The 25,203-nt window shown below is 31.5% G+C and overlaps 1 protein-coding gene across 1 annotated transcript; it reads left to right on the top strand.

Moving 5' to 3' along the window:
• The first annotated feature begins 5,718 nt into the window (after positions 1–5,718).
• LOC140443287 (uncharacterized) lies at positions 5,719–20,325 on the top strand. The gene is made up of 2 exons (XM_072534445.1): positions 5,719–5,990; positions 16,095–20,325. The coding sequence occupies exons 1-2, from the start codon at positions 5,762–5,764 to the stop codon at positions 17,117–17,119; spliced, it is 1,254 nt and encodes a 417-aa protein (XP_072390546.1). The 5' UTR covers positions 5,719–5,761; the 3' UTR covers positions 17,120–20,325.
• Positions 20,326–25,203: the final 4,878 nt, after the last annotated feature.

The raw sequence follows: 25,203 nt of genomic DNA, 5'->3' as shown, positions 1-25,203 counted from the left end.
TTTTTGTATTACATCCAAATGTTTCTTAGTACTTAAATTTTTGGCTTTTAAAAACCCATTAAATTCATTACTTTCCTAATGATACCTACCTACCGACTCGAGATGTTATAGTAAATTAAAATAAAATAATTTTTGAGGAAGACTATACCTTATCTCCAAACCGAGCGTTTACGTCTTCCCTCTTTTACTCTCCGAATGCGCGCTCTCTCTGATCTCTGCGTGACCGCTAAGATTCTGAAACCTTTTCCTATATTTGCCAAATAATACCAAAACCTGGGAGAGTGGTACACAATGACACATTTTTTAGGAAATGTGCTCTAACATCGGAATGCAATCTTCGAAAAAATCTCCATTTAGAGTTTTGTTATCTGGGTACATTTGTCTATCAAATTTGATAGTTATTATAAGTAAAATATAAATAGTAACTTAGAAATTTTCATAAATATGAAATACTGAATTTGTTTCAATGTGTACCACCGGTGGTACAGTTTGAAACATAAGGTAGTACACAATGAAACGTATTAAAAACAACTATTAAATACAAAAAAATGTTTAATATTTCTTCAAGTTACCGTACAATAAAATTGTTAAACTCCAAAGCAAATCTATAATAGCAAGATAGTCGTTTGTTTTTTGTATATATGGGTGCTGGCAATAACATAACAAAATCAGATTTCAAACCCATATGAATGTCAGGAATATCTGGAAAGTAAAATGAATTGGAAACTTTCGTGCTTCTTCTCAAATATGAAATTTTAAATTCATAAGAGTTCACAATTTCCAAAATTTTGGCGACATAATGGATGTTCTTCTCAAATTTCACTAACACGAAAGAGTCTTTTAAAATTTCAGTATTTTCAGCAATTGCGTAAGATTCAAAGTCATCATTTTGTTCCTGCATCATAAGAGAACTTAATTCATCATCTGAAGAGTCGGCCAACTCTAAACTTCCGGAGTCTGTTTCTGAATCACTTTCACCTGACTTGGTCTTTTTTCTGGGAGAGTCCTTTTTACAGGCTTTTGTGCTTAAAGCTTTACTGATATTTCGTTTCACTTTATTAACTGCTGCTGTTGTCGGAGTTTTCTTACCTTCCGTTTTATAAGAAAGGTCTTTCATTTCTGGTGTACTAGTTAAAATGACACTTTTCCTTGATTTCCGTCTACGATTTGAATTTTTTCTGGGTGCGGCCTGTGATAAGTCAATTAGCTTACAAGTGCGAAATTTGTTCTAAGGGGTTTACCTACAAGTGTTCTTTAAATGAACATATAAAAGTTCATACTGGAGAAAAACCTCACAAGTGCGAAATTTGTTTCAAGCAATTTACCCAGAAAAGTGCTTTAAATGAACATGAAAGTTCATACTGGAGAAAAACCTCCAGTAGTGCGAAATTTGTTTTAAGCAGTTTAGTCAGAAAGCTCATTTATATCAACATACCAATGTTCATATTGAAGGAAAACATCACAAATGCCAAATTTGTTTTAAGCAGTTTACTCATAAAGGTTCTTTATATCAACATTCGAAAATTCATACTGGAGAAAAACCTTACAAGTGTGAAATTTGTTTTAAGCGGTTTACTCAGAAAGGTAATTTATATCAACATACGAAAGTTCATACTGGAGAAAAACCTTATAAGTGTGAAATTTGTTATAAAGAGTTTGGAGTAGCACAAAATTTGAAACAACATACACGAACGCATACTGGAAAAAAAACCATGAGAGGAGAACGCATAGGAAATTATAAAAAGAATACCTGTAATAAGTCAACTAGCTGAAGAACAAAGGATAAAAGGGAAAATATGTTTTCAGCTGTTTACTCGTAAAAGTTCTTTAACTGAAAATACGAAAGTTCACACTGGAGAAAAACCTTACATGTACGAAATTTGTAAACAATTTGGAGTAGCATATAATTTAAAACAACATATAAGAACGCATCAGAGTCGGGTCCAGAAATTTTTTTCGGGGGTGGGGGACATGGGTCTTGAGGGTAATTTTGATATAGGAGTTGGATTTTTTCACCTTTCCGTGGCTGATCCCCAGAAATTTTTGGGGGGATGGGTCTTGATGGTGATTTTGATATAGGATTTAAATTTTTACACCTTTACAATTGATATGATTTTTGCCTCATGTAAGTTAACCATTTTCTCAATAATTATTTTAAGCGATATATTAAACCAATGAGCAGTTATTAAAACCCAAATACCCTACGGGTGCAAAGAAGGGTAAAACATTAAGGGGTCTTAAACTTAAACCAAAAGATAACTTAAACCCACATACTCTATGACAGTAAAATTAAGTGTACAAGACTATTAAACCAAAAGAATGTTATTAAAATATAAATACTGAAAAATCAATGACTGTCAATTTAAATTAGGTATTTTAAAGACAATTAGTTTAAACCCACCTATCCTATAGCTACAAAATCAAGAACAAACAAGGATAAATAAGTATAAACCAAAGTTAGACAATTTAAATGCAATAACTCAATGTAAGTGTAAACATTATTGAATGTATTAAACATTACTAATAAACTCGTCTTATCGTTGGATATCCGATATCAATTTGTAAAAACATTCATTTATTCCTTATTGCTATACAGAATGAAAACATGGACTCTCGTAATTACAAGTATGAGTCGTACCTATACAAGCCTTTGAAATGTGTGTTTTTTGAAGAATGCTGAAGTTTTCGTGTACAGAGCACGTAACCAACAACGCGGTTCTGAAAAGAATGAGAACTAAGAGAGAACTCCTAAATATTGTAAACAACAGAAAAACGAGTTATCTAGGACATATTTACAGAGGAGAAAAATATAACTTTCTATGACTCACCCTCTCAGGGAAAGTAGAAGGAAAAAGAGGTCCATGAAGAAAAATGCTCCTGGCTGAAGAATATAAGAGACTGGACAGGCATAGACACACATTCGATACTAAGAACAGCTCAAGATAAAGAGCAATTTGCTGTAGTTATAGCCACCCTTCCGTAATGAAGAAGGAACCTTAAAAAACAGTGTAAACATCATTTTATTTAAATTAATTTATTCAACAAAAACATGCTGTTGAACACATTAATATCTGGACCAGGCGATGGAGTATCAAACTAAATGAAACAAAATCTGTTAATGTCAATTTCACTAACAAAGGGAACAACTAATTCCAGTCAACATAAATAGAAACCAAATAAGTACAAATACGGCAAAATATTTGGCTATGACATTAGATATAAAGCTACGCCGGAAAGCGTATACATATTAAGAAAAAAAGAGGAATACAGAAATTAAGTTCAGAAAGATATACTGGTAGATGGGGGAAAAATCCACTGTGTCTATTTACTTACAACGAATTTTTTTTGTATAAGCAAGTCCTTAAACCGATATTAATGGCATGTCTATCGTGATATTGAAAGACTCCAGTTGCAGCGGTGTCCGGATCTTCCCCTCGGACCTTGAAAATCCAGGAGAGGGCCACGTGGAGGCTCGCGCCGGTTCGTACCCAGCAGGTCTCCAAGGTGAAGAGCCTCTAGTTGATAGAATAATGTAGAAGAGAAGTCGGCAAATTGGATTCGTAACTTCGGGATAAGGATTGGTTCTGAGGATCGGGGCGTGTCGGGCTTAGCGAGGAAGCGGGTCACGGCTGACGTGCCGGGTCTGGGCGAGGTGAAGTCTGTGAGCCTATATATATATATATATATATATATATATATATATATATATATATATATATATATATATATATATATATATATACACAAACAACACAGTTTATTATTAGGGTTGAAAATTGGCCGGGATGTTAATGAAACACTCTTATGACTTTTTGTCTAGCTTTCGGAATGGTTTTATTCCTTTTTCAAGACACTGTAATAAGAAAAAAAATGTAAATATTTATAAAATATCACAAATCTTCAGTGCAACTTACTAGTCGTTGAGATTATTTGTAAATATTGTCCTTAACATCCCGGCCAATTTTCTGACTGCAACCCTAATAAACTGTGTTGTTTGTTTATATTGACAGTCACTAATATCCAGTATTTCTTATATATATATATATATATATATATATATATATATATATATATATATATATATATATATATATATATATATATATATATAAGTAAAAAGTAATGGCATATCTCGCAAAACAGAAAACCAAAAATGTTTCTGTTTTGCGAGATATGCCATTACTTTTTACTTTTATATATATATATATATATATATATATATATATATATATATATATATATATATATATATATATATATATATATATAAGTAAAAAGTAATGGCATATCTCGCAAAACAGAAAACCAAAAATGTTTCTGTTTTGCGAGATATGCCATTACTTTTTACTTTTATTATTCACTCGCATTATCCTTTTCCATTTGTTTTAAACGTTTCAACGTTTGGCATTCCTTTCCCCAGGTAGCTGTAGCTTCCTCCGTGGTTGGTGTTAGTTGTTGCCCTGGAAACCATCAAGGTCTTCTAACTCTAATGCCACAAATTGGTTGCATTGCTCCTGTAGTGATCCTTTCCCAAGTTAATATGCTCCTTTTCTAACTTGGCTGCACCGTACTGAAGACGACCAATAGTCAGAAATACGTATATACGGTTGCCCTCCATCGATATACCATTTTTGGTTTTCTGTTTTGCGAGATATGCCATTACTTTTTACTTTTATTATTCACTTGCATTATCCTTTTCTATATATATATATATATATATATATATATATATATATATATATATATATATATATATATATATATATATGTATATAAGCTAAGGTACACTCGAAGAGTGGTGGGTTTTTCGGTCAAAGTGGAGAAATAAAAGACAAAGAAGGTGGCTACTTCATCTATTTATTGAAGACGTTTCGATTTCTGTTTAGAAAGCATCATCAGTTCATCTAAAAAGAACAGTGTGAAAAAACCAGACATCCAAAGAGAAGTTAAAAACATGTGTGTTACCTCAAAAAGACATGTAGCAGTCAACGATATTGAATTTGTAAAAAAACTTCCAATAATGGAACATTCAGAGAAAAAGTTGTATAAACAATTAATTGAAACTAGGTACAGTTTTCAAATTAACAAACTTAGCACAGCAAAAGAACATGTGATAATAATACATGTATATAAAAAATTTGTTATAAAAAGCTTAAAATATTTGGCTATGACGTTAGATTTAAAGCTACGTTGGAAAGCGTATACATATTAAGAAAAAAAGAGGTGTATATATTTTAAAATTTTTTAAATTTATATTAAACACGAATGATTGAATATTTGTTTCTTTTGATATTAGTTGAAGTTAGTTATTAGAAAAAAAAATTATAATTGGCCTTTGGTAGATTAGCAAATAAACTTGGCAATATTGTCAAAACTTTGACAACAGCCAAATTGCAACAGATGTTCAGCAGATTTCAATTTTATACCTATTTTCTTATAATTTTGGGATGAAATGGTACCTGAATACCTTAAAAACCTAAGAATTTAAAAGCCTAAAAAGTTAAAGTTAATTTAAATTATAATAAATTAAATTTAAATTACTTAAACTTCTTTTAGAAACTTAAAATGAATGTTACTTAGAAGAAGAACATTAATAATATCGCATGCTCTTTCGTGATTTATTTGTGATATGGCAACACTGCCAAATACAATCTGTCCCTCATTTGTAGCTAACTTCATCGGCACTTTCTCTATACTTTTGCCGAGTTTTGCCTTGAATGGAAATATAAAAGCAATATTTATTGTTTAATTGTTTAATCAAATGGATGTAAAACAAAAAGTTTGTGAAGAGACATGTAAAATAGAAATAGATAGTGATCTGAATGATGCTTTTTTGGATAGTATTAAAACTGAAATTAAGGAGGAACCCAAACGAGAAACTACACATAATACATTTGATTATGTAGACTTAAAGAGAATTCCCATAAAGTCTGAAATACAAGATGAACATGAACTTGAGTCATTGGAAGAAAGAAAAATAAGTGAAAACGGTAAGTAAACCACAAGAGTACTAGCAAAGGATATAGAGGCATATGCATCTATATTCTTTGGTACTAGCAACTAATGACGCATATTATGCATTATAGTACTAGGTATAAAAGACAAACTTTAAAATTGTGCAATTTGGTTTAAGCAATTTTCCCCCTAAAAGTCTTTAAAATATATCACAAAAACATACTGGAGAAATAACTTATCAATTCGAAATTTTATATAAACAGTTTAGTTGACATAGTTTACATCTACAGTGGAAACGACATATAAGAGAGCACACTAAAGAAAAACCTTGTAAGTTTGAAATTTCTTATAAGCTGTGTGGTAGCAAAAGTGATTTAAATGTTACTTAAATTGCTCCCTTAGAGTGTGACATAAGAGTTTCTGAGAATTTTAATTTCTTTAAAGTGTTATTTTTGCAGATGATTTTAAAATTTGTTGTGAAATTAATAAAATTGAAGACTGTATTAATCTTCAAAAATGATCTATCCTGCTTATTAGATGGAGCTAACTAATATGTCTTGAACTATTATTAATTGTAAATGTATCACTTTAACAAAAGAAAATAATTCTGTTATATTTGACTATTCTATTAATGACATTAATTTGTCTAGAATTACTGAGGTGATTGACTTAGGTGTTATTTTATATGGTAAAATCGTCAGCTTAGGGACACAAAAGTGTAACTACATTTGTTCCAATTTTGAGATGTCTATGCCATTGAACTTACCTTAGTGAGTTCTTTTGAGTGACACATAACTGTATCTCTGAACACCTAACTAAAACCCCAGTAAGAAGTTTTCATAACTACATCTTACCAATCTTTTATACATCAGTAAATAAAAAATTAAATGAGTCCTATGCGTGATCTCTTAAGTTATCTTATCATTTAGCTGTCTCTATGTAGCAGCAGAAAATTTATTTTTTATTTAGTGTGTGGCATATTAAGAACACTTAATTAAAAGGAATATTTTTTTAAAAAAAATGTCAAATGGAGTATTACAAATGATTATCTAATATATCAATATAATCTCAAACATTTTCAGTCTCATTCAGGAATTCCATCTTAGCTTTTCTTGTTGTTCTGTCAATATATTACCCTCCTTATCTATTAACTTGTTTTGTTTGAATTCTTTTCTGCTTTTGTTTAGTTTCTGGTAAAGTTTTCTTGTCTCTATTGGCTTACTTAGTTCTTGATGTTCTTTGTTCCTATTTTCTCTCTTCTTTCTGTGGTGGGTTTTCTTTTCTTCTTTACATAGGTATTTATATTCTTTTTTCTTGTCAGGTTCTGTGTCCCTGAAGCATCAGTAAATATGCTCCGTTTTCTCTTTTTGTTATAATCTGACATTCCTTGTCAATACACTCATTCATTCTTGTTCTTCTGTGTTTACCTTCCATGCCTAGTAATTCTTCAGCTGCTTCTTTCATGATGTTTCTGCACCCTTCCCACTCTTCATTTATATTTTCATGTTTTTGTCTGTTTTCTAGTTTGGTGTTTATATTTTGTTTATATTCTCTATTTTTTTCATATCTTTGAGACCTTCTATATTACATACAAATGTTAAAAAATCTGGCCCTTACCCTAGTTTCGACCCAGTAGGGATCAAATCCGCATTTACTCCTCTGCTGGTGCGGACGTTTACCTATTATATTCGATTTGTGTCTTGAGCCTATAATCACATGATCTATCTTATTTACTGTGAATCCGTCTGGTCATTTCCAGGTGCTTTTGTGTATATCTTTTCGAGCAAAGTTAAAATTATACAATCAATTCCATAAAACCTTCTATGAAAAAAAAGAAGACATTTTTGAAACCAAAGCATCAAAAATATTTAAAATTCATTAGTTCTCAAACACCAAATTTTTTCATTTTGTTGGGATATGTTATCATTCCTGTTCCATACTGTACAAGTTAACCGTTTATTTTGTAGTCCAGTTCTTCCTTTGACGAAATTTTCAGTTTTTTATTCACGCATATAAAATGAAAGTGTTTGCTTCTTTGTATAGTTGAAGAGGCTCTTAGAGAATTAAATTTTTCTCAGAAATAAACTTGAATCTTGATAATTAATACCTAGAATAATGCAATACCTAGAATCAATTGTGGAGAGGATTCTATTTGTAACAATTTCATTCAACTTCTTTCAAGTAAACATGTTTTTGCATGTTTTTAGAAGACATTATGTACATACAGACTAAACAAACATCTGCTGTTGCTTGTACTCTTTCTATTAATAGACTAAATAATTAAATATCCTTCTGAAATAAAAAGAACATAATATTCTGAATATTTTACATCTTTAGATATATAGTATATATATATATATATATATATATATGTTCGGAAAGATTTCCGCGGTTAGTACAATTAAACTTAGAGCTAAGATTAATATTATTATAAAAATTAATATTAAACTCACCAGTCTTCCGGGTTGAACCGCGTCGATATCCATTTTGCCGAGCTTTCGACATCCTCTCTGATGTCTTCTTCAGGGCTTCCGAGGTCTCAGTCTCCCGAGCCCCCAGACACTACTACACTCACTAGTCACTTCTAGTTCACTCACTAGTTCACTACTACGACTGGGACAGGGGATATATATATATATATATATATATATATATATATATATATACTTCCACTCATCCTATCAGTCGACAAATTATTAATGTGAATGAAAACTTATTTTATAAACTAGATCTATGTATTATTTTTATTATTTTAAGCAGAAATATAATATTCTATCTTTACAATGTAAAGTGACTATCAAGGAAACATATTTTCTTACTCGCCGCCAATGATCGAATTCAAAATTTCCGAGAATTCATGATGGGCGCTCATGGTACAATGAATACACAAGGTATGATACATAATGTTCCAAAATCGGTTCGCTTTCGCGCATGACGTCAAGAACGCTTATTCCCGCAACATTTGAACATCAGTTGTATAGGAAAGACTTTTAATTTTAAGTTTTTTTATATAATTTGGCTAATTTAATTACAGTAATTATAAAGAGATGATAAAATTATGTTATTATAATATTTATCCTTTATAAAACATAGATATCCTTTATAAGACAAGTTTTAATTATCTTTTATTACACGTAGGTACAGGTTAATTAACTACTCCAGAGTTCGATATTTCAGATGTTTAAAAAGATACAGAAAAGTGGTAATGGAGGTACACAAAATTTGTACGTATATATACCTACTGAACTAAACACAAAATCAAAATAAATAATGACAAAGTCAACTTTATTTATATCGAAAGAGCTAGCTGGCCATCGAATATGAGTGTAGTGAGGGCACACAATATTGCACAACATTTTAAATGACATTTTTGTAATATTCACACATAAAATTATCTTGGTATTGTTTATAATAATGATAACATTGCACAGCGTACTTTGAAAAAGGTACAAAACCAGATATACAATGGCAAATAAAAACTTTCAGTTTTACAAAAAAATACTATACAGTATTTGACACTTTAGTCATTTGTATAAAGACACATATATAAGCATATATCTAAATTATTTTTCTATTATAAAATAGATGACTCAGTCAGTATTGAGATACATTAAAATATATTTATTATCTCATAACTTGCAATTTGCAATAGTCACCATTGATAACCGATATTATTGTTGAACTTTTGTTTTTATACAAGCTTTCTGTCTTGCCGGTGTAAAGTCGTCTGAAGTCGATATTTATTGTGTTTTGCGTTTGAACTAATTTGTGTCTTATTTTCATATTATTATATTGTTTGATGAGTAAATTTTGCATATAATAATCGGTAGGTTATAGTAATGTGTATATTTTTTATTTTACTAAATTTTATTATAACTCATCTAAAATACCATATTGAATTATTGTAAAACAGATTTTTCTCTATTGTACTCTATTTTGTTTTTATTTCAGTAAAACTGCTTGGAAGTGAGTGACAGTGAATCAGAATAAGCAAATCTACTACTATTTACCTATTCACAGTATTTCCTCTGCAGAAAATTTTTAAATTTCAAGGGATTTGCATAAAAAGAGTACTTATATTATTAGTATATGTATGAAAACAAAAATAAATATTTCGCCTGAATCTCTAGAAGAAGTAAAGGTTTTACGCTACTGAAAATATATTTTTTATTCAATTATAACCAAAACAAAACATTTAAAAAAAAATTAGATCACTTTTTAACCATAATTTCAAAATAAATGTGTACGTTAAGCTGTAATAATGGGTTCGAGGTGGTTCAGGCGATCTTAACTACGTCACACTCCTGGGCCAGCTGTCAAATGTCATGCGCAATATCATACCTTGTGTATTCATTGTACCATGATGGGCGCTTGATTTCGGCGTGATTTTGGACAACTAACTTCATTTTTTATTTACTAGACTATATTGTCGCAGGAATGTAAGTGGTGTTACATTTCTATGATACTATGTTTTCGTACTAGTATGCTGATATTGAGTTATATTTTGTGGCATAAATTTTGTTACACTGAATGGTTGCAGGTGGCAACAATGGATTCGATAATTTGTTTCGCATGTTTGGCAGCGTGGTCCATTGTATTTCGTCTAACTTGGAAGGTATAAACATGTGGATCAGTTTTAAGTTAATTGTTGTAGAGATATGTTATAATACTGTATTATAATTTTATTATTAAGCAATAATGCATTCAAGAGGGAAGAAGTTAGTTGTGTTAATGTATAGTAAATTTAATGAAGAATATAGGCAGCATTGTCACTCTTTATTTTGGAATGAACTTGGAAATATGTCGAAAAGCAAAAACAGTATATTTCTTCTTTAGTTGAAGTAAAACCAAAAAGTTCAGTTAGAATAATGACTGAGTGTTCAGCCGAGAATTCACGACGTTCAAATACCAGAGAGTATTATTTAGTGAAAGAAGGTAACAAAATCCAAGTTTATCAAGGATTTTTTTTGCCACGTTCAACATATCAGAAACTTTGTTAAAAATATACTGAAAAATGGATCAGATTGTCATGTTGTTCTGACTAGTAAAAGAAGTCGTCATCTCCCTGGGGTCACAAGACCTGAAGACGGTAGGGAATTTATCAGAAGCCATATTAGGTCTTTTCCTACAGTCCCCTCACATTATTGTAGAAAATCTTCAACCTATGAATATCTACCACAGGACCTTAACATACAAAAAATGTAAGATATGTTCACAAATGCACCAGTGAGAAAGTAGTGCTTGAGAAATCGTGTTTGTATAGACAAATCTTTCACAATGATTTTCATTTAAACTTTCAAGTTCCAAGAAGACATGTGTGATACCTATTTTAGATATCAAAACGCAACTGAAGATAAAATCACAGAACTGCGTGCGAACTAAAGATTAAATTTGATCTGGAGGCTGGAAGGTACCTCCCTCCACAAATGCTAAAGCAATATTTTTTATCTACAAGACAATTGCGATGGTGAAGAGTTTATTTTAATGAGTAACACGTGTTATGGTGAAAAGCGTCCTTACATAATAAGTTGCAGGCATAAATTTCTCAAAAAGTTACAGAATTATCGATTGGAAGGAAACAATATTTTCTGTTTGGATGAAAGTTGGGTAAATACCGAACATAACAGTAAATAAGGTATGGACGGATTCAACCATAACCAGTTATAAGGATGCATTTTTAGAAGACTTGACTACTGGTCTAAAAGATCCAAAACAAAGAGGTCCGATATTCGTCTTGTTACATGTTGGATCTGATAGAGGTTTTGTACCAAATTCATAATGTGTATTTTTAGCAAAAAAGATTCAGGTGACTACCAAGACGAAATGAACGACGAGTCTTTCGAAGATTGGTTTGAAAATAAACCAATCACTAACCTTCCGAAGGGCATGTTAAATATGGTAGTAATGGATAATGCTCCATATCATTCATGCAATCAAAATTTCCCAAGAAACTCCTGAAAAATCCTCAAATTCGAGAATGGTTACGAGAGAAGAATATATTTTTTGAAGATTATTTAAAGTCAGAAATATTGGATGTAGCAAATTTATATCATAGATCCAAGTTGTGACATCCTGTAGGTATATGAATTACTAATTTAAATTTGTAGCCACTGCTACGTATTTTTGCCGAAGGAATTTTTAATATCACTTACAGTTTCCCTAGTAGACTACGTTTCATTGCCACACGCTATATAATTTAGTAAAAGAAATGTCAAGGAAAATTTTTTATTAAATTTTGTGTGTGAGTTGCAAAAGTCGTAAATGTTTTACATGCTAATTTTCTAATATGATTGCATGGTTTAATGTTATCGTACATGAGGGCCAGCAGGGTCCTGTTTTGTACGTGCCGATCAAGAATGTGCGTAGCTTTTAAACGACAACCTCGCTTGTCATAATGACAGCACTGAATTCTTCTCGTGAATCCGACTATAGAACACAAGTGGACACAAAAATCAATGTAAACGGGTCATAAATCGAATTTGTAGAAATAAATGTTCTTCTCCGAGCCTTCTTTCAGTGCGTCACACTTTTTCGATTTCTTTCTAACGCATTAACTTGGATGTGACGTGATTAAACACAAAAGTAATGCAGCGTTACATACCTAAGCGGTCTATTCCTAACCTATGTTTGATTCGTTTATATTTAAAATGCGCGCTTTCTAAAGCCAATCAATTACGCGAATTGAGTCAAAAAGCGAAGTGATCGTTATCGTTCAGGCCAGTATTTGATATATTTCACAGCGCTATGCATTATTTTGTGTTTTCGATTATTTATTTTTTTATTAAAACATTTTAGAAATGTCAAGATATACGGAAAAGGAACAAGTACTGATACTTAAATTACTTAACTATTTTCAATTAGAAAAGGAAGCTAGACAAACTTTATTACCAATTCCTGTTGTTCGTGAAGTAAGTTTTAAGTTATGCTGAAAATAAAATTGTTTCACCTAGTGTTCAGCGGGTAACTGAGGCTTTAGAAATTTCTTTTCCAACTATAAGACGATTGGTAAATGAAGATATCGAAAAAGATTCTGATTATTCCAGCACAATGGGCGAATCAATAGCTATTAGTCTTGAACCCAAATTGTTAATAAATAAATGCATCAAATATCAAATCTAATCAAATAAATTATCGAATATAATCGATTATCTAATAAAATAGAATCGATTATCGAATTGAATGGATTATCAAATCGAATCGATTAACTAATCGAATCGGTTATCTAATCTAATCGATTATCGGATAAAATCGAATCTCTTATCGAATTAAATTGATTATCAAGTGGAATAGAATCCATCTTATCGAATCGATTTTCCAATTATCGAGTGAAATCGAATCGAATATCATATTGAAGCAATTATGGAATCGATTATTGAATCGAATCAAAATACAATAAAATACAATCGAATCGAATCGATTATCGAATTGACTATTAAATGTGTTATCGAATGGAATCCAATAGAAATAAAATAAAATGGAATAAATTAAAACTATCGTTCCTTACTTAGGGCCGGTTTCACCAACGACGAATAGCAGTCTATTCAATGAATAAAGTTATTCGACCTATAAAACTGACATATCTGCGTTTCACCAAAGTCAAATAAGACTTATTCTATGAATAAACTCCAAATAAGTTATTAGTCCAATATCGGCCAAATAAATATTTATTCTTCGAATAAGTTGACAGCTAACCTCACTTTAAATATCAATAATAAAGAAAATTCATTAGTTTAACTTGAAATTATCAACAATGTATTGCAGGTAAACGTAATTATATCACACAATTTGAATTTTGTATACATATATATTTATTTTAGATTATTATCTTCATTATCATCATCCTCTGATGACGGAAATGAGCAGCGAAGGAGAAGGCCACGCTTGCAGCTGCAAAGAAGAAACCCTTTTGCTGAATTTGATGATGTGGACTTCAAAACTAGGTTTAGATTATCAAAGTTCTCCATTTCTTTCTCTAAATAATTTTTGCTCCTCCCGCGTTTTTTGTCCATTTTCACAAGTTTCATATTCACAATAATTTACAACCACAACAAACAGATTTTTTTTATATAAATTATGTATTGACATTGACAATTATTATTATTTTGACAAATTAATCAACCAATAGCAAATATTATCGGTTATGTATATGATTACAGTAAAAAATAGTGCGATGCGCTTGGCCAAGCACCTAAGAGGTGGAGGCCAAGAAAGGTGTCAACGAGTACAGTCTGTGGAAAATCATTACACTTTGAACTTATTCGACGAATAACTAACTGTGGATTACAAATAGTTATTAAAACGGAATAAAATTTATTCTACTAATAAATTTTATTCGACGATTAACTATTCAGTGATTTATTTGTTGTTGGTGAAACCGGCCCTAAGACGATAATACAGCTATGTTTCCTCTCCTTGGTCACTCCGGGAGTGCACAGCCCGTTTTTTGGTTCAGATATATCATTAGTTGATATGTCGTCAAATAATTATATTAATTACATAATAAAAATTTTTCAAAACAATCTTTTTTGTGTTTACAAAGAATGACAGCAAATTATTTAATTGTATAACTAGAAAACTAATTAACTATGCTTGTATTATATACGATTATAAAAAACAATAAATGGATCGTTTTGTTGTCATTTTTAAATGAACGTCTACATATTTATAAATTTAATAAACAATATTGTTTACAACTTAATCTATCGGGCAATAAAAGTACTAGTTTAATGCCATAATAAGCTACTTCACCTACGACTAAGTACGATTCTGTCATTTGTCAGATTCTTCAATAATTACATGAAATAATTCTCGAAACATCCAATGCATTATGTGACGCCATAATTAATGACACACTGAAAGAAGGCTCCGAGAAGAACCATATATATGTGCTGTCACATACTTATCTATGACTTTCCTATTATTTCTATCATTCTATAAACAGTCAAAGCATTTTCTGTCTGATACTCAAAATATATTGAGATAATGACTTATAATTGAAAATTTGGTCGAGTTTACCGAAAGTACAAGCTGATTATAGCCGCAAATGTCAAACATCATCATCATCATCATCTTGGTGCTACAGCCCTTAGAGGGCCTCGACCTTCTCAAGCTTTCTACGCCATTCTATTCTGTCCCTCGCTTGCATTTTCCAGTTGCCGACTCCGATCTTCTCGGCATCTTGTGTTATCCCCCACCTTAGCTTTGGTCTACCCCGTCTTCTCATTCCTACGGGTTGCGCTGTTAGAATCTTTTTTATCATGTTTGACTCAGGGGCCCGGGCTACATGTCCTGCCCACTGCAGGCGGTTTCGCTTAATTATAGTGGTAATATCTTTACCACCAAACGTATGCTTGTAGATATTCTGCAGTTCAAAGTTATATCTACGCCTCCATACTCCGTTCTCACAGACCGCTCCGAATATCTTGCGTAGCACCTTTCTTTCAAAAATGGATAGAGCGGATTCATCTGTTTTCGTTAGCGTCCATGCCTCTGATCCATATGTGAGAACGGGGACTATCAGTGTTCTATACAGCCTTATACGAGTTTTTTGAGACAGACGTTTGTTAGCTAAGTACTTTGATAGCAAATGTCAAACATGGAACAAAAAATTTCGGTAAAGCAGTGTTGGCATGTTTTTATAATGTAGAAGCCGTATGTTTCAAATATAAAAAGATAAAGCTTTAGAAAAGTACATTTTGTTTATATTATGTTATGAATTATTCAATTTTTGATTTATATAAAACAACAATGAGTAAATATTTGTTTCTTTGTAGATTAATCGCAGTTAATTATAAGAAATTTTTTTAGCAATTACCCTTTGATAGATTAGGGGATAGATTTGGCAGTCGTCAAATCAGCAGTTGCCAGATTACAACGGATGTTTGCAATTAATCTCGAAAGAGACAAATATTTACTCGTTATTGCTTCATATAAATTAAAAATTGCAGAATTCTTAAAATAGTATAATCAAAATGTACTTTTTAAAAGCTTTATCTCTTTATATTTTTGAAGCATACAACATATGCATTATAAAAACATGCCGACACTGCCAAACCGAAATATTCTTGACATTTGCGGCTATATTCAGCTTGTACTTTTGTAAACTCAACCGAAAATTTTTATTTTGGTTTTTATTTTAGGCTTTCCACGAGAGGAAAACACATTGGAAATTATGAAAACAATACCTGTACATTCATATCATAAAAAACAACATATAAGACCTGCTGATGAAAAAACAAGAGAATGTGAAATTTGTTTTCAGCAGTTTAGTTGTAAAAGTTCTTTAATTAAACATACGAAAATTCACACTGGGGAGAAATCTTACAAGTGCGAAATTTGTTTCACTCGGTTTTCTCGAGTTGGTTCTTTGAAAGTTCATATGAGATTGCACACTGGAGAAAAACCTTATACGTGCAAAATTTGTTTTAAACAATATACTCAAAAAAGTTCTTTGAATGCACATACAAAAGTTCACACTAGAGAAAAACCTTACAAGTGTGATATCTGTTTTAAACAGTTTAGTCAAGCAGGTCATTTGAAACCACATTTTAGAGTGCACACTGGAGAAACACCTTTTAAATGTGAAATTTGTTTTAAGCAGTTTTCTCGCAAATATTCTTTTAATTTGCACATGAAAATTCACGCTGGAGAGAAACCTTACACGTGCGAAATTTGTTTAACTCGTTTTTCTCAATTAGGATCTTTGAAAGTTCATATGAGATCGCACACTGGACAAAAATATTACAAGTGCGAAATTTGTTTTAAACAATATACTCGGAAAAGTTCCTTGAATACACATACAAAAGTACACACTGGAGAAAATCAGTACAAATGCGAAATTTGTTTCAAGCACTTTGGTCTAGAAAATCATTTGAAACAACATATAAGGACGCACACTGGGGAAAAACCTTACAAGTGTGAAATTTGTTCTGGGCAGTTTTCTCAGGCAGGTTCTTTAAAACATCATATGAGATTGCACACGGGAGAAACACCTTTCAAATGTGAAATTTGTTTTAAACAGTTCTCTCGCAAATTTTCTTTTAATGCACACATGAATATTCACACTGGAGAGAAACCTCACAAGTGCGAAATTTGTTTTAAACAATATCCTCGAAAGAGTTCTTTGATTACACATACAAAAGTTCACACTGAAGAAAAACATTAAAAGTACGAAATTTGTTTCAAGCACTTTGGTCTATAACATCATTTGAAAGAACACATAACGTATGTCCCTAAAGTTTTCTGAAAATTTTAAATTTAAAAGTGTTATTTGTTAGTAATCAAGTTGCTATTGGAAACCAAAGTTAGTAAACAACTTAAATGATATAAGGGTAATTCCAGCAATAATCAACACAAGTCGGTGGGGTCACCCTCTCCGAATTGGCTGAAATTTTACACACATGTACTAGACAAAAAAACATGATTGTCAAATTTTCAGACCTTAATATTCAAAATGGCGGCCGTGGCGCGCTATTGAAGTTTCACGGTTTTTATCAATTTTTTTTCGTGTTTCGCCGATTTTTTTAGTACAGCGAGCTAAATATGCTTAAACAAATATCCACTATATGTTTTCCAATGTAAAATTTCCCGCTGAACACGATTCCGGTGTCAGAATTGCCATATGACGTCATGTAAAGCCACAAAATGCGAAACAAAGCGTTTTTTTTGAAAAATTTATATCTCAAAAACAGCCTCTTTAATTTTTTTCAAATTTTCACAAAAGACGCCTTAATACAAGTACTTTCGAATAAAAGTTGTCTCAGAAATCCATTTTATATGTTTGAAACCGCTGCGCCCTATAAAAGTCCAAAAAACGCGATTTTCCCGCCTTTTTTAGAGCTTTTCCTTCGTGCTTATATATATTATCATAATTAAATCAATCACCAAAGCTGTTATAATTGTGATATAATATTACTTTATTGTAATATAATAATACTTTATTTGTCATTTTTCTGTTTTATAAAGAGACCAAAGTTACATTTTGTCCTGCCTAATTTTACTTGAAGGTGATTTTTATGTTTGCACACAGTTACATCATTTAGAATATAATTATAAGGAACTGTCAGTTGTACATTTATAGCTTGCCACGCATAAACATTCGGTTTGATTTCTGGTAAAATTGATATTTCAGTTTCCATCTTTTCTTCAGAAAGTTTATCAATATATCCTATGTACCATTCATCCTTCATGACAAATGATACGTATGAACACTGTTTCCATTTGTATTTTTTGCTTTTTAATAAATCAAATCTAATATCGATTTCTTTTTAAAAGCTTGCGCTTTTACATGCTACCACTGAATCCGACAACGGGATGAAGTGGTGATATGATCGCGTACCAGGTAAAGTATGAGCAGTGGATGTAGTTGATTCGCGTTCAGCATCTATTTCTTCTGCCATTATCAAAAATACTTGAATATTTTTTATATTTTCTGTGCAAAAATTATATAGATCAAGTACATCCAATATCTGATTGTGAACAGGTCGCCTTAAGCTTTCATTAGCAGCTAATCTTTTTATTGTATCTCCATTGCCATCACACGGACCTTTGCCATGATAACTTGCAAAAAAAATCCATTCTGCTTTTATTCCGTAAAGGGATTTGTGTTTACACAGATTAAGAAAATTATGACAATTTTTATACTGAGCTGCACATCCGTCACTGAAATACTTGATTTTTTCACGCCGGCATTAATTTTTTCTTTGAAGTATGAAACAATGTATTTTTGGAACACTTTCACGGCACTTACATCGTGATTCAAATCATCTGACAGAAAACACAGGCTTTTACTCTGCAGAACATTTTCATCATCTTTATAATAAATGACTACGGGGTGCAAAGTACACATATTTCGGTAAAAAGTATTATTATATTACAATAAAAGAAAACGTTTGAAGATATTAGTTTTAAATCAGGTATATATGTAAAAGTATATGTTATATTAAAATTATTTTTACAGAATATCATTTATTTATAGAGACATACGCCAAAACTCAAAAATAAAAGAATATTCAAAACTTTCTGAAATTAAGAAAAACATTGATAATAAATCAATAACTAGTGTTTCCCCCTCGGGCCCTTATAACAGCCTGTACACGTCTAGGCATTGAGGTAATTAACCTCTGGATATCAAATTGATCCAATTGGTCCCATATTTCTTGAAGAGCCGCTGTAAGTTCAGCCAAGTTGTTTGGACGGTGTACTCGTGCTCGAAGACGTCTTCCCATCATATGCCATAGATGTTCTATGGGATTGAGATCGGGACTGCAAGCTGGCCAGTTCATACGGACAATTCCCACCTCCTCTATATATTGGTTGACGATTCTAGCACGGCGAGGGCGCGTTGTCGTCCATAAAAATAAAATTAGGTCTAATGAAAGGGGCAAAAGGTACAACATGTTGATCTAAAATACTTGTTATGTATCTTGCAGCAGTCATAGAACCTCTATCTACAATAACTAAATCAGTATGGGCTTCTGAACTGATACCAGCCCAAACCATAACGGAGCCCCCCCGATAACTTATTCTTTCCGCAATATTACATTGAAAATATCGCTCTCCGTGTCTTCTTCAAACCCTTTCTCGGCCGTCTGGTGACCTTAGACAAAATCTGGACTCATCTGAGAACAATACATTGCTTAAATCTGCATCACTCCAGTTTTCATGTTCTCTTGCAAAAGCAAGGCGAGCTTTGCGATGTTCTATGGATAGTATTGGAGATAGAACTGGCCTTCTGGATAATAAATTACCTTCTACAAGTCGTCGACGAACTGTCCATCTGCTTACATCCACATTTCTCACTTCGCTCAGACGATTTGCCAGTTCAACTGAAGTTAGATGCCGATTTCTCAAACATGATGAGACCAGAAATCGATCATCTCTTTCGGATGTTACCCTTCTACGACCTGATCCTGGTCTTCTTGTGAAGTTACCGGTGTCGCTAAAATGCCGAACTGCTCTTTGAACCGAAGATCGACTAACACCCAACATTTCAGCTGCATAATATTGGCTACGACCATCTTGAACTAAGGTCACCGCCCTTGCAGCATCTGTCGGAGTTAGAGACATTTAGAAAGGATAATTAAATAAAAATATAACACGTTTTGAAAATAAAATCACTACACTAGTATGGTTGTTGAATTAAAAACAACATTTAATAAATAATATCTACTTGCTTCAGACCCTTTTTGACAAAAACCTGAAATACCAATTTGTTTTAAGAAATACAAAAAGCAATATTAAAAATATTATTTTATTTCTCGTATACGAGGGTACACCTAAATTTACATACCTAATTTAATGTCTCTAAAATTATATAACTTCAAATAAATAAGAAGTAAGGAATGGATCGATTTTTTTGCACCTGAGTGTATATATATATATATATATATATATATATATATATATATATATATATATATATATATATATATATATATATATATATATATATGTACACACGCACACACACATACACACACCGTTGTGAATATAGACGAACAAATATTATAATATGTATAATAATAAAATCCTAGCGCAAAAAATGTATTGATTACAGCGGGCAATTCTGCGTTTAATATTGTGTCGAACCCTATAAAACGGTAAAATCGGTGGTAAATAAATTCAAAATAGTCATTTTTTGTGTAAAATTTTCCGTAGAATTCGAATTCGTTATCAGAAAACCTCTAAAAGTTATTTGGAAGCTGAAAACGAAGGAAAAGCGCTAAAAAAGGCGGGAAAATCGCGTTTTTGGACTTTTATAGGGCGCAGCGGCTTCAAACATATAAAAAGGATTTCTGAGGCAACTTTTATTCGACAGTACTTGTATTAAGGCGTCTTTTGTGAAAATTTGAAAAAAATTAAACAGTGTGCCAAAATTTCAGCCAAATCGGAGAGGGTGACCCCACCGACTTGTGTTGATTATTGCTGGAATTATTCATAAACAATGTCAGTTTTGACAAATACGGTTCGTTAAGATGTCGTACAAACTTAATATTCGTCAAAGAATATATCGTTTAGTTGGACATTTATCAAAACCCGATATTGTAAGAATTTTTTGTGCTCCAAATATTTCTGCGTCAACGATTTACCAGACAATTAAAATGATATACCATGCCTTAATTTGACCAAAAGTGGAAGACCAAGAGTTTTAACTCCTGCTAGGGAACAGAGATTAATTCAGAGTATGAAGAACCAATTAGGAAAGTCTTTGCGAAATGTTGGCCGAAGAAATAATGTTTTACGAATGACTGTAAGTAGAACAATTTGTAGAAATAATTTAAAACGATATAAAAGAAAAAAAGCTCCTAAGTAGGTAGACACCAGCCCAGTTAGAAAAAAAAAATCCTAGATGTTGCAGTGCATTGAGACGTGTTCATTTTCCTGGTAAAATTCTCAGTATTGATGATGAAAAGCAACGACGGATTTTATACACGCAGTGTACAAGATGCACCGGACGAAGTTAGATTTAATGGAAAAGTGAAATTTGCCGATAAAATTTTGGTATGGTGTGTGAAGCTGGCAGGGTTTCTCTGACACCGTCCAAATGTTGCCGAATGAATATTTCGGCCGGGTACAAGTAATAAGGTATAATTACTTCGGATTATTCCTTCGACTTTTTGGTATATTTCCATTAAGCGGTGATTCTTTGTGTTGTATGCATTTAAATAAAGTACTTCTTACTCAGTAGAAATGTATTTCAATTATAAACAGTATACCTTTAAATTGTTTGATAGATAATGCAGTTACCATTTATTTTCTCTCTGCTTTATACAGTATAGGTAAAAGTTTATGGTCGGTATTGACTTTACGTGAGATGGAGTGAGAAACACCTGTTTAAAAGGAGAGAGGTATATTAGGTCCGGCCTTTATATCGCCGAACATGCATGAGTGGATATAATAAAAATGGGGATGTTCAACGTTGCCAAACTTATTGGTTTTATTTGACCTGTTGTCTTTTTGGCATTTAAATAATGTTCTAACATAATCAAATTTGGGCGAGATGGATTTAAATGGCAGCTTACTGTTTTTTATTGGGAATATGCCACAATTTTACTTTACAATAAGTATAATATAACATTTTGATTTCCACTTCGGAAATCGTTTTATACATATAAATAAAATTTATTAATATTTCGTATTTTAAGTACGATTTCCGAATTAAAAATCTAAACATTAAAATAAGCTTATTTTAAAGTCACTTTGTGCCTTATTCTCATTAAAAATAATAAAATGCACAATAAAATGCTTCATACAAAATTATTTGGCAACGTCTCATCTGTCGATTCGTCAAAGCACCGAATCAAAATAAGGATAGAGGTAACGAATAGAGGTGGGTAGTTAAAGTTTTAATCGTAAACCGATTTTCGTAAACAAGTTACTATGATTGTTTAACAGTAGTTTCAAGTGAGAGAGTACCTACATAAATCTATTATCGTTTATACACAATATTTATTGAAGTGAAAGAAACTAATAGAGAATATATTTATTTTAACTTGAAAAATAAACTAAACAATACAGCCCGATATTAGTAATTGTACTACGTCGGGTACTATGGATGTAAGGTTACCGTTTGCTAAAATTTTATTGCAAGATTCTTGCAGGCAGCGTACCATAACAATCACTGAACTACCTTTTAAGTATTTTTGGCCACTCATTGTACTTGTTGTTTCTTTAAAAGGCAGTAAAATTTAGGACAGTTGAGCACAAATAATCCAGTCTTCATTATTTAGATTTGGTCTAAGTCTAAATGTGTTTTTTGCCGAATTATCGAAAAAAAGACTTTTTATTTTATCTATTTGTACACGACAGCATTTAAGTGCGTCCTCCGCCAATAAATTTAACGTATGAGCAAAACAATTTAAATGTTTTAATTACAAACATCTTTAATAGCTTTGACCATATTTGAGGCATTATCAGTTACTGCAAAATTTACTTTTCGATTTAGACCCCACTGATTAATAATTTCACTAATTTCAAAAGCGATGTTTTCTGAATTATGGTTTCCAGAAAAATGGCAGCAGCCTAATAAAACCGTTTTAAATTCTAAATTTTCGGCTAAATATTGTCCTGTTAATGCGATGTAACTCTCATATGTCCAGAGGTCAGTAGTAATACAGTTATTTTCTACTTCTTTAACAACTTGTGATCTAATAATTTGCTCAGTTTTTATATAACATTCCTGAAGTAATAAACAAGTTTTTCTTGTTGGCGGTTTATATCCAGGAATCCACCCTGCAAACTTTTTAAAAGCTCGTTCTTCAACTATGGAAAATGGATGAAACGAGTCTTTGCATAGGTTTAGTAAATCCATATCTATTTGTTACTTTTGTTCTAAACTAATATTTTTATTAATGGAAGTATCCATCACTTTTTGACGCTTGGGTGGCGGTGGCAGTATGCCAGTATTTGTAGTAGAAGTAGTCGAAACGGACAGAAATGCGTCAGGAGAAGTTTCAATCATTGCAATATTCAGAAATCGGACCATAAAAGCTGCATCTTCTACAAATGTGCATTTTTGAAAAATAAAATTATTCTAATACTAGGTCAATAATTTTGACTAAGAAAAATAATTCCTTATTGAATATTTACAATAAATAAATCCTTTGACGAACTATCAATAAAGATTTTAAATCGAAAATGCAGATCAATCGTAAATCGGAACTCATTCATTAATCAGAATATCCATTTATAAAAAAACAAAGAAAGAGTTAAGAAGCTGGTTACTTCTATAAAAAAAAGAAAAAGAAGATTGTACTAGTAAAAATCAATAAGTACAAGAAAAAGAAACTGATAAAGATGACTTAAGTCCATGGTGTATTTTTGATGAATTTATTGGACATGACTCATCTAAACATACACCTGTATCTAGAGATATAAAAGAAGTCGACATGTATTTTTCTGATGATATTACCCACAAAAAATTTCGAACCGAGATTGGAACTGTCCATTACAGTGGTGGAAAAACCATCGCCATGTATATCCTAACTTAACCACTATATTCATAAAATATTGTATTGTTGTAAAGATCTGTTCCTTGTGAACACATGTTCAAAATCTGGTTTAATTTTAAACAAAAGAAGAACACGGTTAACAAGAAAAGTGGAAAAACGTATGTTTTTAAATGTCAATTTAGACGATTCGCGATTTAATAATGTGTCATGTAAATGTAAGTACTATTTGTATTGTTTAATTTATTAATTTATTTTTTAAGTTATAATAAATATATCCTTCGTTAGTCCTTAAATTTTTAGATAATTGTACACAACTGGTACGAAAATACTTTAAATTTTTTTAACAGTTCAGCGTGTGGTAAAATTGTTTAAAGTGTTGCCGCTTTTTAGAGTAAGAATTTTCTTTATGTTTTGATTTCTTACACAATTTGATCATAATATATTATATATTAATAAATTGTATTTATAAATACATATTAAATTTAGATTAATAGCGTTAAAAACTAATTATTGTTGTGTATTGTGATTGTGCTATGCCAAAACAACTAAATAGTCTGTAGAAAGCTGATAAGCTTTCATATAAGATAAATTATTTTGATCAAGAAATAATGGCGGGACGTTTTTATTATTAATGCTCTAAAAGTGGTAAGTTTAAAATTTAGAATATATAATTTTGTATGTTGCAGTAATCTTAAAACTAATTGTATTTACTGTTATAATAGTTGACATTTTAAAAATTCCTCACTTACTAACTATTCTGATGTTTTGGCAAAGCTGTGGTGTTCTGACTTCGTAAATCTTGAATGACGTGCCCGCATTTTTATATGAAAAATACTATATGTTGGTGTTATCGGTATTATCATCGAGCAAAAAGACAAGATTGTCTTTTTGCTCGATGGGTATTATACACACTTTGCACTATACTTCATCTAATTTACTTACCGTTGCACGTCATCCGCGTCATAGCCCGCGAGGTCACATGTTGGTGTGCCCGTTAGGTGTGTTCTTTTTTTAGAATCACTTTGGCGAGTACACTGGCATTACAGCCACTGACTAGACATATTTTATTATATACGCGTAGAAATAATATTGTAAAGATTTCTATTAATGTTAACTTAAAGAAATACACAATAATATGTTTCATTTAATTTGTATAAAGCGTTTTTTTCAAGAACATTTGTTCGGAACACACTGTAACTGTAATCGAACGAAGGTGATATTTTGGCATAAATTGGTATTGGTAACACTTATTTGACAGTTGCGGTGTTGACACTTTTTGTACTTTATTATTTTGAAT

The sequence above is a fragment of the Diabrotica undecimpunctata genome, chromosome 6 (assembly GCF_040954645.1).
Source record: "Diabrotica undecimpunctata isolate CICGRU chromosome 6, icDiaUnde3, whole genome shotgun sequence".
NCBI lineage: Eukaryota > Metazoa > Arthropoda > Insecta > Coleoptera > Chrysomelidae > Diabrotica > Diabrotica undecimpunctata.
This window is presented reverse-complemented; position numbering and strand designations above follow the sequence as displayed.